This window comes from Girardinichthys multiradiatus, chromosome 4, assembly GCF_021462225.1.
Source record: "Girardinichthys multiradiatus isolate DD_20200921_A chromosome 4, DD_fGirMul_XY1, whole genome shotgun sequence".
NCBI lineage: Eukaryota > Metazoa > Chordata > Actinopteri > Cyprinodontiformes > Goodeidae > Girardinichthys > Girardinichthys multiradiatus.
The window spans coordinates 51,833,315-51,850,781 of record NC_061797.1 but is presented as its reverse complement, the minus strand read 5'-3'; the positions used below and the strand labels follow the sequence as shown (position 1 = coordinate 51,850,781).

Here is a 17,467-nt window from a genome sequence, read left to right as displayed (position 1 = left end):
ATATTTAAGTTCTGATCAGTGTAGACATATCTGCCTACACTGCAACTAAGAACTCCTTGTATTTGTGTCTGGAGAAGTTTGGAGTGTCGGTATTGACCCTGTATAGAAAACTAACTTGTTTGTGTTGTTATAGTGTTCTGATTGTACATCACAACACTATAACTCACAAGCCAGAAAACATAAAGAAAGTGATTTGAAAAAAGTGTATTTTTTTATTAAAATAGTCGAGGATTCCATTGTTTCTTACCTAGAATCTATGGCTATCGTCCACAGAGGCTCATCAAACACCTTTTTGTTGTGTTAAAGACATTAAATGCTTGGTTGGAGAAGCAGATAGTAGAGACTTTACTTGGAATAAAATGTGTCTGTAATTAGCTGCTGACCCTGACTTACACCTGCGTTTTAGAAGACGTTGTGCCATCCTGCTGATCCATAAACGCTGTTATGAATGATCCCAGTTCATGTTCTTTCAGATCAGTACAGCTCAAAAAATGATAAAAGTCTAGACAGTTAGCCCCCATATAAAAACCCACCTATTTCTTTTTTTTCAGGTTCGTTGAGACATGATCATTTCTTTTCTTCTCTTAACTGTAGAAAGTCACATAAGCTCAGAGATAAACAAGGGAGATATTTTTATCCTTCGTTGCAGATGTTTGCTGACTCTTCTAAGCGTGTTTCATTGTTGGATTTTTCTCTCTCTTTCTCTTATTACGTTAAACAAGAGAAACAAAGTGAAAGGGAATAAGTTTCTGAGTGATGTTGCTATAGAAACCTAAGGACTCTGCCTTGATGTGGCGTCTCTAAGGAGACTGATGTCTCTTTGCTCGCAGATATTAGTAAAGGTGTGTTAAGCTCAGCCCAGCAGCAGTGGTGCCAACTTTCTTGCTTGCTCCGGTTCCAAGGCCCCTTACTGAGAGGTAAAATTAGAAATATGGGAGAGTTCACATAAGTAACTAATTTCAGTGAACTTCAGATAGATATTTTAGCTATTTCCATAGTGGAGCCGGCCAAAGTAGATGATGGGGTGTACTTAGTTTTGAAGCCAGCTTTTCCATTTTGTTGTAGATGCAGAAAGACTCAGGAGAATGTGAAACAGTTCTTAGGTTAGTTTATTTTGACACGAAAACAGGTCGTCTGGATCTGGGCTTGAAAGTGGCGGGGATCAGCTGCACAGGAAGAGAGAGTGGTGAGTTTGGTTGCCTTCAAGAAAATAGTGAGGATTTATTAACGGAGTTGTTTGCTTACAGAGTGAAGACTTAGGAATTCGCCAGAGGAGGGAACAGGGCAGGTGGATCTCTCCGAATGGATGTGGTAAGTTCTCTGTTACGTCACAGAGGTCCTTAAACCAAGGAATGGTTAGTGGAATTGAGTGCGGTGTTTGTTCGACTCACGTTGGAGAGTGGGCAGGTTCGTTTGCCGGTGTTCGGAAGTTCCGGAGCTTGGAGGGCAGCCGGCCTTAGTGGATCCGCGGAGTCAGCCAGAAAGGTACCGAGGTCTGGATCGGAACCGGGGTCCTCTTCCAGGGCCAGAAAGCAAGATGCTGAGAACCTAGGAGGATCGCACAGGAGGGGAGTACAAGAAAGCTTAAGCTTCTAGGAAGATCACAACAAGAGTAATTCTCAGGAGGGCCAGACTAGTTACCACTTAAGGCAAACATTCAGGCGAAGAAGTGCAGGCTGCATCTCCCTTTTAAAGCTCCAGAGAAGATTACTGATGGGAAACACCTGTGCCCACCTCACCAAGGTCCTTGGCTTCGCCTAGTGACTGAATGGTTAATGACAACTAACAGGACAGAAATCCCCAGAATCCCGACATTACCCCCCCCCCTCAACGACTGCCACCTGGCGGCCCAGAAGACGTAAAGGGTAAGGAGGACAAATAATCAGAAACTAGAGAGGGGTCGCATATAAAGTAGCGAGGCACCCAAGATCTATTCTCGGGACCATAACCCTCCCAGTCCACCAGATATTGTCAACCCCTGCCCCGCCGGTGGGAGTCCACAATCCGTCGGACTGAATACACAGGGTGTCCTTGAAAGTCCCGGGCGGGTGGAGGGGGTTCGGCCGGAAGGCACAATGAGCTCGTGAAGACCGGCTTTATTTGTGACACATGAAAGGTCAGGTGAATGCGCATGGTAGCAGGAAGACGGAGACGGACAGCGGTGGGGTAAGGACCAATGAAATGAGGGGAAAGTTTTCTGGACATAGCCTTAAGAGGGATGTCCCTGGATGAAAGCCAAACCTTCTGACCCGGAGTGTAATGGGGGGCAGGTCTTCGTTTCCTATCAGCGGAACGCTTATTCTGAGCTGCTGTCCTGTGGAGTGCCTGAACCGTGGCGTCCCAAATGCGCCTACAACGGCGAATGTGGAGACATACTGTGGGAACAGCAATCTCCTTCTCATCAAAAGGGAAAAGTGGAGGCTGATAACCTAGAGATGCTTCAAAATGAGATAGACCAGTTGCAACTGAAGTGTGAGCATTGTGAGAATATTCCACCCATGGTAGAAACTTACTCCAGTCAGCGGGGTTAGTGGAAGCGAGGCAATGGAGGGCTGTCTCGAGCTCCTGGTTCATCCTTTCGGACTGACCATTTGACTGGGGATGAAAACCGGAGGTTAAAAGAGACCTTGGCCCCTAATACTAGACAACTGTTTCCATACTTGCGATGTGAACTGCGGGCCCCGGTCAGAAAGGATGTCCTGAGGGATGCTGTGGAGCTGAAAAACATGTTTAACAAGCAGCTGGGCAGTCTGGAATGCTGATGATAGTTTTCTGAGTGGGATAAGGTAGCAGGCTTTAGAGAAATGGTCAATGATAGTGAGAATGGTGGTCATACCTTCAGATCTGGGAAGGCCTGTGATGAAGTCGAGGGAAATGTGAGACCATGGGTGTTGAGGGATTCCTAAAGGTTGAAGCAGACCCATAGGAGGTTGATTCGAGGTCTTATTCCGGGCGCAGACCGCACATGCTTGAATGTAATCCCTAGTATCTTTATGCAATGACGGCCACGAGAACCTTTTGGAGATTAAGGCCACTGTGCGACTGATGCCAGGATGGGCTGAGCATTTAGCAGTGTGGAACCAGTGAATAACCTGTGAACGTAGGTTCGAGGGAACGAAAATTTGGTTCTTGGGACCGGTTCCGGGATCAGGTTCCTCCTGCTGAGCTTGTTTAACTCTCTCCTCAATCTCCCAGGTAAGAGCACACACAATACAACTGGGAGGAAGAAAGGGCTCCGGCTGTCGGTCTGGATCGTCAGAGGCGAACTGTCTGGAGAAAGCATCCGGCTTAATGTTCTTTGACCCAGGTCTGTAAGAAATATGATGGCAAAAGCGGGAGAAGAACAGAGACCAACGGGACTGATGAGGGTTAAGGTGTTTGGCTGTCTGTAAATCAGCTACATTCTTGTGGTCAGTCCATACCAGAATTGGGTGAACAACCCCCTCAAGCCAGTGCCTCCATTCCTCCAAGGCGAGTTTGATGGTCAATAACTCCTGGTCCCCCACGTCATAATTGCGTTCGGTCTGCGTTAGTCTGTGAGAAAAGAAAGCACAAGGGTGAAGCTTATTATCATTTTCAGTTCTTTGAGATAGTACAGCTCCAACCCCGGTGTCTGAGGCATCAACCTCTAAAACAAACTGTTTAGTGGTGTCAGGATGAACCTGGATTGGGGCACTGGAGAACAGTTCCTTGAGAGAGTTGAAAGCTTGGTTGGCCTCAGGTGTCCAGTTGAAGGTGGTTTTAGTGGAGGTAAGAGCAGTGAGGCGGGCAGCAGTTTGACTGCAGTTCCTGATAAATCTACGGTAAAAGTTGGAAAAACCCAGGAAACGTTGAAGCATCTTGCGTGTGTCTGGATTATGCCAATCCAGAATGGCTCTGATCTTCTCTGGGTCTGAACGAACCTGCCCACCCTCAAGGATGAATCCCAGGAAGGTTACTGATGACTTGTGAAACTTGCATTTTTCTGCTTTAACAAATAGGCGATTTTCCAAGAGGCGTTGGAGAACGAGTCTTACAGGGTGATGGTGTTCCTGTAGATCCTTTGAATATATGAGAATGTCATCTAAATAGACAAAAACAAAAATGTTCCGAAAGTCCTGGAGGACATCGTTACCCAGGGCCTGAAATACTGCGGGAGCATTGGTCCAGCCAAAAGGCATTACAAGATATTCAAAATGGTTTTAAATGCAGTTTTCCATTCATCACCATGGCGAATTCTGACCAGGTGATATGCATTTCTGAGATCCAACTTAGTGAGCAATTTGGCATCACGAACGGGTTCAATGGCTGAAGCGAAGAGAGGTAGGGGATACTTGTTTTTAACAGTTATATTGTTTAGACCATGGTAATCAATGCAAGGTCTCAGAGAACCATCCTTCTTCCCCACAAAGAAAAATCCTGCTGCTAACGGAGATGAGGACTGACGGATAATACCTGCAGCAAGTGAATTGGAGATATATTTCTCCATGGCTTGTTGCTCAGGTCCGGAAACATGATAGAGTTTGCTGGTGGGAAACGTAGACCCAGAAAAGAGTTCAATGGTGCAGTCATATGGTCTATGTGGTGGCAGGGACAGGGCTTGTGACTTACTAAACACCGTTTTCAGGTTATGATACTCTATTGGGAACTGATGAAAGATCTGGAGGCTCCTCCTGCCCCTCCTCAGTGATGGCTGCTTGAGGTGCAACAGCACACTGAAAACAATGAGAGTAACAGTTTGTTGACCAGGCGTCCACCTGGTTGTCAGCCCAGTTGAAGTGAGGATTGCGTTGTTTCAACCAGGGAAACCCCAAAACTAGGGGATTTATGTGTAACTGGAAATACACAAATAAAAATACTCTCGCGATGGTTACCTGAAAGAATCAGATCAAGGGGTTTGTTGTGATGTGTTACTTTATGAAGTATTCGTCTGTCCAAGGCCACTACTTTTTGGGGAGAAGTGAGCGGTTTAATTTCAATTCCTGCTTGTTTAACTAGCGATGGATCAATAAAATTTTGCTCAGAACCAGATGGCTGGAAGAACTAGTTGGTGCGTCTGAGTGGGATTGTTTTGGTCCACCGGCTCTCCCACTAGAGTCGGCGGACATCACAGGAGGCAATGAAATGTTCAGCTGAACCACAATAGAGGCATGGATTAGGCGATCTCCTTTTTAAACGTTCCTCTGGGGTTAATCTGGTTCCCCCTACTTGCATGGGTTCAGGTTCAGAATGAGGATGACCATCAACAGGTCGTCCTGTAGGTTGGACCCAGGCTTTCTAGGCAGGTCTGTGCATGGCTCTAGACCTGCGTCTTTCCCTCATTCTTCCATCTATTCTTGCCGACAAGGCAATGTAGGCCTCTAATCCCTTGGGTTCCTCAAGAACCGTTAATTCATCCTTTAAAGATTCATCTAATGACTGGAAGAATGCAGCCTTAAGGGCTTCTTCATTCCATCCAGAGGCTGCGGCTAAAGTGCGAAATTCAATAACGTGCTCTGGCAAGGGGCGATTTCTCTGTTTTAACGACCAGATTTTATGGGATACGCTAGTCTGATCGGATTCTGTGAAAAAGGTTTGGCGAAATTCTTGAGTAAATTGATCAAAGGTGCATCCAAACTGGTTATAGTTAGTGAATCGTGCCTCAGCCCACCTTAAAGCCTTTCCAATGAGAAGTTCGATTATAAATGAAATCTTTATATCATCGTGGGGAAAAGAATTGGGTGAACGGTTGAACACTAGAGCACACTGTAATAAGAACCTAGCACAGTTATTTCCCTCACCAGAAAATTTGTCCGGTTTAGAGGATATGACATCACGTGAGTGAGGAAGTTGTTGGGTGACTGCTGAGCTTGCATCGCCCCCAATAGGCGAGGAGGAGGTACTGCTGAGGGTTTGCTGCAACACGGAAGCCATCTGGTCAATCTGTTGGTTTGTTTGTTTCTGTTGTTCGAGAATAGAGCGCAGGAGGTTTTCGTGGCATTGGATCTGGAGGGCATGATCAGACAACGTTCTCCTGAGAGGATCTGCTGGGTCAGTTAGGCCTGAGTGTTCTGTCATCTTAACGTTAATGGCTCTGACCCACATGCAGAAAGACTCAGGAGAATGTGAAACAGTTCTTAAGTTAGTTTATTTTGACACGAAAACAGGTCGTCTGGATCTGGGCTTGAAAGTGGCGGGGATCAGCTGCACAGGAAGAGAGAGTGGTGAGTTTGGTTGCCTTCAAGAAAATAGTGAGGATTTATTAACGGAGTTGTTTGCTTACAGAGTGAAGACTTAGGAATTCGCCAGAGGAGGGAACAGGGCAGGTGGATCTCTCCGAATGGATGTGGTAAGTTCTCTGTTACGTCACAGAGGTCCTTAAACCAAGGAATGGTTAGTGGAATTGAGTGCGGTGTTTGTTCGACTCACGTTGGAGAGTGGGCAGGTTCGTTTGCCGGTGTTCGGAAGTTCCGGAGCTTGGAGGGCAGCCGGCCTTAGTGGATCCGCGGAGTCAGCCAGAGAGGTACCGAGGTCTGGATCGGAACCGGGGTCCTCTTCCAGGGCCAGAAAGCAAGATGCTGAGAACCTAGGAGGATCGCACAGGAGGGGAGTACAAGAAAGCTTAAGCTTCTAGGAAGATCACAACAAGAGTAATTCTTAGGAGGGCCAGACTAGTTACCACTTAAGGCAAACATTCAGGCGAAGAAGTGCAGGCTGCATCTCCCTTTTAAAGCTCCAGAGAAGATTACTGATGGGAAACACCTGTGTCCACCTCACCAAGGTCCTTGGCTTCGCCTAGTGACTGAATGGTTAATGACAACTAACAGGACAGAAATCCCCAGAATCCTGACAGTAGAACTGTTGGTTGTTTTTGTACAGGCAAGGTTATATTTAAATTATTTTAAGACTTAAGACCAGATTATTTTTATTGTGTTCTGAGAATTCAGACGGGGTTTACTTTCTTTGCTCAGTGGGTGGATTTAACCAAATCCACCCACTCTAGGTGGGTGGATTTGGTTAAATTACTTCTTTTTGATACTTTTAAAGCTATAAAGATGCCAGGGTTGCTCTAAGGATTTATGTGGACTCAGTTATCATCGAGTAGAAACAGTTAGAGGAAACTTCCAGCTGTTATCAGTTCCTGAAGGCCTCCATCCATCAAAGGAACAGCGCAGATTTTTACGTTTGAAGACCAATTTTCTCTCATTGTTGGACAGAAGCACATTCATTTCTGCTTCCCTCCCGCTGTTCTCACCGCCTCAGCTCCTTAACATCTGCTGTCTGTCTGCCTCAGGGAACCTGGAGAGCCATCTGAGGGTTCACAGCGGAGAGAGGCCCTTTCCTTGCCCCGAGTGCCTCCAGACCTTCACTCAGAAGTCAGACCTCCAGCGGCACATGTTCTCCCACACCGAAGGAGGATTTCTCTGTAGCTTCTGTGGGAGAACGCTGAGGGACCCCCACAGTCTGAAATACCATGAGAGGCTGCACACAGGAGAGAGACCGCATCGCTGCTCAATCTGTGGAAAAGGTGAAGATGTCTCTTGAGAAAAAAATTGTCTGATATCTTTTCCTTATTTCTGTGAGGAAATTTGCTCAGATTTTTTTTCTTCCTCTTTCAAAAAGACCCATTTTGTTATTGCTGGAGTCGTGACTCCAAACTGAAGCTGCAGACTTTGAGGGTTTTCAAACACACAAGATTTTATTTGCATAAAGTTAGATTCTAAAAAAAGCGTTTAAAAAATGGTCCCCATTGTTGCTGTAGCTTCTGTGTTGATTTAGAGGTTTATTATAAGAAAGAAACTTTAAAGATCCAGGAGTTTAGGACAACATGAATCCAGAACAGAAACATGTAACCGACCCTTAAATATATGTTTCCCCTGCAGCTTAACCAGACGCCTGTAATGTATCAAATTTATGTTTATTTACTATTTAAATTTTCAGACAATTACCGTTCTTGTGACATCTCATCCTTTTTTTGCTCAGTCTAAAACATAAGGGTATGAATAATTTAGATTTTTAGGCAATCTATCCATTCCATCTAGTTGCTTCCAGGCATTCAGACATTCTTGTAATCTTTTAAAGTGATCTTTAGTAGCAAACATGTGGAACAAGGTGTTCAGCTCAAATGAGACATGCAGATCACTAAAACTGCACATCACTCTGAACACACCATTTCCACCAGGAAGCATGGTGGTGGCAGCACAATGATATGCAGAGTCCTGGAAGATGGATGGAGCAAGATCCAAGACATTTCTGGAAGTAAACCTGTTAGAGGCTGCAGAAGACTGGGGTGGAGGTTCACCGTCCAGCAGGAGAACCACCCTGAACATACAGCCTGAAATACAATGGATGGTTTGGACCAAAGCAGATTCATGGGTAGAATGGCCTAGTGAAAGTCCAGGCCTAAATCCAAAAGAAGAAGCAGAAATGTCAATCTCTAGATGTCCAAGCCTGGTAGAGTCATGCTCCCTGAAGGCTTGTAGTTGTAACTACACGAAGTGTGACTCAATGGGGGATTGACTCAGGTGGGTTGAACACTAATGCACGGCACACTTTTCAGATGTTTTTGATTAAAAAAAATGAAAACCATAAATTATTGTCCTTCTGAACGATTCTTCATGTTGCTCGCTCATATAACGATCCAATAAAATACGTTGTGGCTGAAACGTGACAACCTGTATTCAGCTGGTAATGAAGCGATTGCAGGCGCCCTCTGCAGGTTATTCTGTGTCATTTGGACCAGTTTTATTACAGAACAGTCTGTGTTTGGTTGTCATGACTGGAAACTCTTCAGGTTGACTTCTAAACACATAAACCTAGCAGATAATGTGCATGTAGGTCTGATTCATACAGAACAACATAGACTGAATCTCTTAGCTAACAGATCATTTCATTTAACACATTTGGATTTCCAGGCACAAGACAAATTGGAAAAGACAAGAATTGGAATAAAATGTGTGAAAAACAAAATGAGAAAGATCTTCAGAAGGTTTGGTGAGCTGCCTATCAGCACTGCTTTAGCAAATTATAAGACAGGAAGTAAAATGTAAAGAAATTAGACGTGACTTGAAACGTTTTGTACAGTGTAAGGATATTGATTATATTTTAAATCTTTCCAACATATTTCCATACATTTTATCCCTGGAGAGTTTTATGGCGCAAAAACTCCAGCTCAGATGAAACTGCAAAACATGAGTTGATGATAAAGCCAGCTGGGGGCGTGAAGCACAAGCTGGCCAATTCCCCTCCTGGTCCAACCAAGCGGCCCGTTTATCTCACCCAGCAGGCTGCAGACGCTCTGTCCTCCATGCATGATTGAAAAGCACAAACAGCTGATGACTCACACATGTTCATATATTCTTTTCACCAGGCAGAAAACTTGTTTGCTGACTTTACTGGTTTCATTAATAATAAAGCTGAAGGTAAATGAGATATATTCTGCCTCATGACCGCCCAACTGCTGGGAAAACGGATATTTCCACGGACATGGAGACTGTTGAAATCATGAGTTTATTAAAATAAATGTAGCTTTTATTGCAGCAGCCTAATCTCTCACTGGAAAATGTAGAAAATCCATTGTCTTCCCCTTGTCAGAGGTCCCGGGTCTCGGGATTAACAGAAACAGAATGCAGGTAAAAATGCCTTTACCTGCATTCTCTCATGCTCTTGATGAGCTGAGATTACAACGCTGATGGTGTTTCTTCCTCCTCAGAAGGCTGAAACTGATGGTGGAGGCACAGAAACCCCCAGATGTAGAGTTGGTTTCTCATGTTTTATCACACTGCAACACAAAGCTTAAATGGAGCTTTCTGTTTTTCCTTAGGCTACACAATGGCCACCAAACTGACGAGACACATGAGGTCTTCCCATCTAAAGGAGAAGCCGTACAGCTGCTCTTGCGGTGCCGCTTACGCCTTGAAACAGAGTCTGCTGAGGCACCAAGCTCAGCACAGGGCAGTCAGAGGGGCTGAGACAGAGGTGGAAAAAAAGGACGGAAACGGCAGCAATGAAGAAGCTGCAGGCCGCAGCCACCTGAAACCGATCCGAGGCAGACCGAAGAAGACTGTGCATGCTGCAGGGACAGGAGAAAAGGATGAATGGGAAGTGAAACAGACAACAGGACAAGCAAAAGAAAAGGAAAAGGACGACAAATTCAAAATTGTTAAAACATCAACCGCAGAAGTTGCAGGCAATGTCCAACACGCTGTGGTTTATCTCCACACAGAAGACCTCTCAGGAGTGACCTCCAGGCCTCTGCTTCTCTCCACAGACGGATCCCTGCCTGCAGGGACGGAGTCAGAGCTGCTGGAGGTGATGATTTCTGACTGCACAGAGCAGTGCATCATGGTCCAGGAGCAGCAGGGGGTGGGGGAGCTGCTGATCCTGCAGGAGGAAGCAGACGAACTCTGCACCGTGGCTCAGACAGTTGAGATAAACACAGCATAACCTAAACCCACAGCTGGAGGTCACTGATGGTCAATGCAGCTCAGCTAGCTGATGACCCGCCTTCCTTCAGCCTACCTCATCTACATTTAACCCAGTTTGTTATGGAAAATTGTCAGATGTCCACGAATTAAAAATGATTAACTGATGATTATACCGAAAACTACAAATAATTAGAGAAAGAGCATCATACCCACAGTTTTCATGTGATTTTTGCTTTTCTTTGCTTTTAATATGTTTTCAGGAGCTTAAAAATGGATGAACATTTTGGACAAAGTGGTTGAAAATGTGACAGAATTTGTCTTGTATATGAGCAGAGAGCATGTTTAACACCAGGGTACCCGAACACTCAACGAATTGGACTTTATAAACTACACAACATCATACTGACATTTCTGAGTAGTATACAGTTAGTGTTGAGCCAAATAAGGCGATGAAACAGCAGAACTGGACCAGTGATGGAGCTGGTTTGAGTCCTCGTCTTAATCTGTGAGACAGACAATTAATATATAATATAAGAAGCTAGACTGGGGTAAAATATTGTTTTCTATAGAGAGTTGGACTCATGATTGATACGAGCTTTATCTTTGTTAGTAGATTTAGTTCTGTCCCAACAACAGAACCACAAACCTTAACATATTTTATTGCATTTCATTGGGTTTTATGCTGTAGATCAACACAGAGTGGTTTGTGATTGTGAAGTGGAAAGAAAAGGAAACATGAGCTACATTGTTTTACAAAGAAGTAAATCCCCATTTACTCTGATACCCCTAAATAAAATCCACTGCAAGCAATTCAGAAGTTACCTTATTGATAAAGTTAGTCCACCTGTGTATAAGTTATTCCTTCATGCTGTGGGGATGCTTTCCTTCTGGTCAGATGTGATGGAGCTAAACACCAGGACCAGTCTCTCAGAGAGCTCCCATCTTATCCTAATTTTCCTGCCAAGGAGTCCCAGCTTCAGTGGTTCAGTTCCCTGCTGAGAGCGACTCTGAGGAGGAGACAACACAGATTCTTCTTAGTGAGGAGGTGTGGTTGACCCTGTTGTTAGGTGTTACGTTGTCTTCTAAAAGCTGTGATTGGTTGTTGCAAAAACCCAACAAACAACACATGTAATTTGTTGTTTGTTGGGTTTTAACTGGATTCAGAAATGTTTTAATCATGATAATAAAACTTAGACAAATAAAGTTAATTGTCCCACAGCATCAACATGTTTGAACGCAGCTTATTTACATGCTCATCATTATTCTGATTTGCTTATCATTTTTACTCTCCATGCTGGTTGTTTTCCTACTGCATCTATTTCATATGAATTAATTTCATATTAATATTAAAACTCAACATTTTCCTGTGATCTTCTTCTTGTTTAATGAGGTTTAATTTGGTAAAATGACCAAAACAAAATGGAGGAAAAAAGGTGGAGTAAAGCGAAGTGAACAGAGGAGCAGAGCCTGCTGGTGGAGGAGAAGAGAGGAGTGTTAAAGGTAGATTTGGTTCTGGGATCATGGTGGGAACCAACAGACATTCCCAGTAGATCAATGCGTCGTTCCCTCTGCTTTCAGCACCAGCCTGGAATGTGAGCAGCTCTGGTTCCTGCTGCATTCAGAAGCTAGAGAGGAGATAGCAGCACCAGAGAACTTCTCCATAGATGTTGGAGATGATCATTTAGGCTGCTGACATCATCATGAACATTACAGCAGATTCACCTCATTTACTTCTTCCTGCTCTGGATATAGAGCTCAGATTATTGGACTGTTGGAGACAATTTTTATATATTTTTCCAAATAAATTTTTTGAAAGCATTTTACAGTCTGTAAATATATTGTTTGTAGTTTTATTCAATATTTATTCATTATTATTTTTTCTATTATTTATTGATCCTTCCTAATATCACCTTACTAGAGGTTGACCTTTAACCTGTCCTGCTGCTGAAACTATTTAATTTCCACCTGGGGGGATGATAAAATGAATCTTATCTCTATATTAATAATTGTATTATAATAAAAGCTGCCTCCTTGGTTTAATTCAGAGCTGCGTACATTAAAGCACAATGTTAGAAAATTGGAGAGAAAATGTCGCTCTACACATCTAGAGGATTCCTATTTAATCTGGAAAAATAGCCTACTGTTGTATAAAGACACTTCACCAAGCTAGAACAGCTTATTTCTCATCATTAATAGAAGAGAACAAGAATAATCCTAGGTTTCTCTTTAGTACAGTTGCTAAACTTACACAGAGTCATAGCTCTGTTGAACCATCCATTCCCTTAGCTCTTAGCAGTCATGACTTTATGGGATTCTTCTTAAATAAAATTGATTCTATTAAAAAGAAAATCTTTGACATACTCCTGAAGATGATTACTTCATCCTCAGCAAGTGAGACAACATTGGAAATAACTGTAGAACCTGATTTGTGTTTGGACTGTTTTGATCCTGTGAAGCTTCCTGAGTTATCAGAAATATTAACTTCATCTAAACCTTCAACTTGTATGTTAGACCCAATCCCAACCAAATTATTTAAGGAAGTGTTTCCTCTGATTACCAGCCCCATTTTAGATATGATTAATCTATCTTTAGTAAATGGATCAGAACCACAAGCTTTTAAGTTAGCTGTAATTAAACCTTTACTTAAGAAACCTTCGCTTGATCGAGATGATTTAATAAATTACAGACCTATATCCAATCTTCCATTCTTATCTAAAATTCTTGAGAAAATAGTTAATCAAATGTGTGAACATTTATACAGCAATGACCTGTTTGAAGAGTTTCAGTCAGGTTTCAGAGCTCATCATAGCACTGAAACAACTCTGCTGAAAGTCACTAATGATATTCTTATGGCCTCAGATAATGGACTTGTGTCTGTTCTGGTTCTGTTAGATCTCAGTGCTGCATTTGATCCAGTCGACCATAATATTCTCTTAGAAAGGCTGGAATATGCTGTAGGGATCAGGGGAACAATGCTAGGCTGGTTTAAATCTTATTTGTCTGACAGATTCCAGTTTGTTCATGTAAATGATAAATCATCTTTAAACTCCAGGGTTAATTGTGGAGTACCACAGGGTTCAGTACTTGGGCCAATTCTCTTTACTATATATATGCTTCCAATAGGTCAAATTATCAGGCAGCATAGGATAAATTTTCACTGTTACGCTGATGATACTCAGCTTTACTTATCCATAAATCCTGATGAGCCCAACCAGTTAGATAGACTACAAGCTTGTCTTGAAGATATAAAAACTTGGATGACTTTAAATTTTCTGCTTCTAAATTCAGACAAGACAGAAGTTGTCGTCTTTGGACCGGAGTCTTTAAAAAAGAAACTGCTTAGTCAATCACTTAACCTGGATGGCATTAAATTGACCTCTGATAATAAAGTAAAAAACCTTGGTGTTAACTTTGACTAGGACATGTCATTTAAATCCCATATTAAACAGGTTTCTAGGATTTCCTTCTTTCATCTCCAGAACATTGCCAAAATTAGAAATATCCTGTCCAGGAGTGACGCTGAAAAACTAGTCCATGCATTTGTTACTTCAAGGCTGGACTATTGTAATTCTTTACTATCAGGATGTCCACAAAATGCAGTTAAAAGCTTTCAGCTGATTCAAAATGCTGCAGCAAGAGTTCTGATGAAAATTAAAAAGAGAGATCATATTTCTCCTATTTTAGCTTCCCTTCATTGGCTCCCTGTTAAATCCAGAATAGAATTTAAAATTCTCCTCCTCACATATAAAGCCCTTAATGATCTAGCTCCATCATACATCAGAGATCTGATTGGTCCATATGTTCCTAACAGAGCACTTTGTTCTCAGACTGCAGGTTTACTGGTGGTTCCTAGAGTCTCTAGAAGTAGAATGGGAGGCAGATCTTTTAGTTATCAGGCTCCTCTCCTGTGGAACCAGCTCCCAGTTTTAGTCCGTGAGGCAGACACCCTGTCTACTTTTAAGGCTAGGCTTAAAACTTTCCTTTTTGATAAATCTTATAGTTAGAGTGGCTTAGTTTATCCTGAACTATCTCTGTAGTTATGCTGCTATAGGCTTAGACTGCTGGAGGACATAATGACCACTTTCACCCTCTTCGCTACATTCTCACACTACTCTCCAATTTTGCATTATTTGCTGTTATTTCAGTTTTTAACTTTATGTTCTCCATCTTTTCTCTTCCTAGAAGCTACACCTGGCCTGACTCTGTGTCTACCTGTGACACCTTTCTGGAGAGGGGCATCGTCCAAGCTTCTGCTGGCAACAACTTAATGCTCACCTTCTACAGATGATCCACATAGCCCTGTCTTTTAGTGTTTAACCCTTTCTCTCTCCTAGACATGGCTACTGACTGAGCTTCTACTGTAACTAACTCTATGTTCTCTCTTTCAGACTCTAACCTTGAAAACTGGATCAGAGTTTATCTGTTCTTTCTTTCTAGATGAAACGACTAAAGGAGCTACATCCATTAACATTTACTTTTCCTTCCCATAGAAAGTACTCCTGGATCAGTGCTTCTTTGTTCTCTTTGTGTCTCTGCTCTGTTCTCTCAAACCTCCAGTCGGTCGTGGCAGATGGCCGCTCACACTGAGCCTGGTTCTGGTTCTGCTGGAGGTTTCTTCCTGTTAAAAGGGAGTTTTTCCTCTCCACTGTCGCTACATGCATGCTCAGTATGAGGGATTGCTGCAAAGTCAACACCAGTGACTGTCCACTGTCTCTACATGCTCATCCAGGAGGAGTGAATGCTGCAAGTCACTGACTGGATGCAATCTGCTGGGTTTCCTTAGATAGAAAAACTTTTTATCCAATTTGAATAAATAACTGAATCTGACTGAACTGTTCAATTGTTAGGATTAATAGGAATGTATGAACCTGACTGTTGTGAAGAACCTTGAGACGACATGTGTTGTGAATTGGCGCTATATAAATAAACTGAACTGAACTGAATTGAACTGAATTGAATTGAATTGTATGATTGTTCTAGAAGTTTCTGTTCTCATTGACTCGACTGTTTAGGAGGTGGATCTCTGCACCATGGAGCTGGTAGCGTTTTATTCATTCTCTGTTGTTCATTGGAGGAGAATATCTCTCCTTTCTTTCTGTCTTTCCTCCATCTGCTCTGCTTCAGACACTTTAGGCTCACTAAAAGTCCTCCTCACTACTCTTAATGTCTCATGTTAGGAGTTCTCTGAAGGCCTTGGATGCTTCCTGAATAACTTTTATCTTATCGAGGGAAAATTTTAAGAAAACCCTTCGAATTTGAGAAATTCAAAGATTTTTCTTAGAATGACGTCCCTAGAAACTGATTTTAGTCTCAGGGTTCTTCGTGAATACGGACCCAGAATCCTGGAGGAAAATCTGTTAAAGGCTGCAGAAGATTTGAGATGGGGGAGGAGGTTCAGCTTCCAGCAGGACAACCACCCTGAATATACAGCCAGAGATACAAGTTGTGCGGATCAAAGCATGTTCATGTGTTAGAAAGGCCTAGTTAAAGTCCAGACCTTGAGAATAAGTGGCAAGACCTAAAAACTGATGTTTACAGATGCTCTTACAGTCTGAGTGAGGTTGAGCTGTTTGGCAAAGGCAAATGGACAAAACATTTCAGTCTGTAGATGTTCGAAACTTTTAGAGACAAACCCCAAAAGATCTGTATGTTTTTAAATAAGCCTTTGATTACATTTTATTTAGTTGAATATTTTAGATGCTACAACTTGTTGTGAAAAATAAATGCACCTAAAATAAAAAGATCAGTGATGTTCACATTTCCTGTCTGCGGTTTACATCGACCTCCCCACAAAAAAAAAAGTCTTCTCAGATGTGGACCACGCAGCAGACAACGTCTGCTTCAAAGCCTTTTGTAAACCAGGAATGTGAAAATATCTTGTCATGATCTATGAAGTTCAAGCCTCCTCCTGCTGCACAGCAACAAACATTCAGAGAAACCTCTCCACCCTGAAGGACTCCTGACTGCAAAGAGAAGCATGTCAGTCTTATTCAGGTGGACGTTACGGCAAGGCCGTTGTTTCAAAGTGCAATGGATTTCATGTGTTGCATAATAAAGGATCAGTGAGTGTTATTTTTGTTGCTCAGGCATGAGTAGGAGTTGAAAAAATGATTGCTCAAGGATATTCTTTGAAAAATAAAGGAATGAAAAGGAGGTGCTCCTTAGGAGCTCTTTGGGGTTTTAAGGCACTCACCATGTAATTGCAGTGTCTCTGTTTGTAGACAGGCCACAGGACTGAAGTTGCAAGTCATCTCTGGTGTCAGCTCTCATAGGAAATATTGCCTTCGAAAATCTCTAAAATTAAGAAGCAGTCAGGCAGAAATGAAAATGATTAAAGAAAGTATCATTTAAATCCATCCATCCATTTTCTATACCCACTTCTTCTGTACCGGGTCACGGGGGAGCTTGTGCCTGTCTCTAGCAGTCTACAGGCAGGGTACTCCCTTCATAGGTCACCAGCCTATCACAGGGCAACACACCCATTCATGCCCACACCAATTTAGAGAGACCAATTAACCTAACAGTCATGTTTTTGGACTGTGGGAGGAAGCCAGAGTACCCGGAGAGAACCCACACATGCACGGGGAGAAAATGCAAACTCCATGCAGAAAGACCCCCAGATTCCATCCCAAGACCTTCTTGCTGCAAGGCAACAGTTCTACCAAAGGCACCACCATGCAGTCCCTGTAATCTAAATTCAGTCCATAATTGTAGTGATCTTAAGAATGGTCCATTTTATTTGCAACCTTTACATTTAGCACTACTTTCATTGTTTTAGTTAATTGAGGTTTGCAGACATTTTTTTCTGCACAGTTCTGTGAAGGTCCCTCAACTGCACTCCAATCAGGGTGAGGTCTGGAGATTGACTGGTTGTATTGAAACACCTTAGCCCGTTTTCCATTGTCTCTACTTTGGCCAGCTCCACTCCACTCCGCCTGTTATGCAACCGTTTCCATTATGGACTTTTTGGTACCTGCTCAGCAGCAGGTCTAGTTAGGGCTGAGAATTTGTGAAATGTGACACAAACAGACTGCTGTTCAATGATTGGCCATGTTGTGCTCACCCGTAGAAGTCCATGAGCA

The 17,467-nt window shown here is 42.8% G+C and overlaps 1 protein-coding gene across 3 annotated transcripts in view; it reads left to right on the top strand.

The window, feature by feature from the left end:
* The window catches only part of znf408 (zinc finger protein 408), a 27,798-nt gene extending 16,043 nt beyond the window's left edge, over positions 1 to 11,755 (top strand). For 2 of the 3 annotated variants that reach the window (XM_047363959.1, XM_047363960.1), the window contains 2 exons: positions 7,253 to 7,486; positions 9,782 to 11,755. In XM_047363959.1, the coding sequence (XP_047219915.1) occupies positions 7,253 to 7,486; positions 9,782 to 10,404 (857 nt within the window). In that variant the 3' untranslated portion in view covers positions 10,405 to 11,755. The remainder of the gene's footprint in view (positions 1 to 7,252; positions 7,487 to 9,781) is intronic. The other variant, XM_047363961.1, reaches the window with a different exon arrangement.
* The last annotated feature ends 5,712 nt before the right edge of the window (positions 11,756 to 17,467 follow it).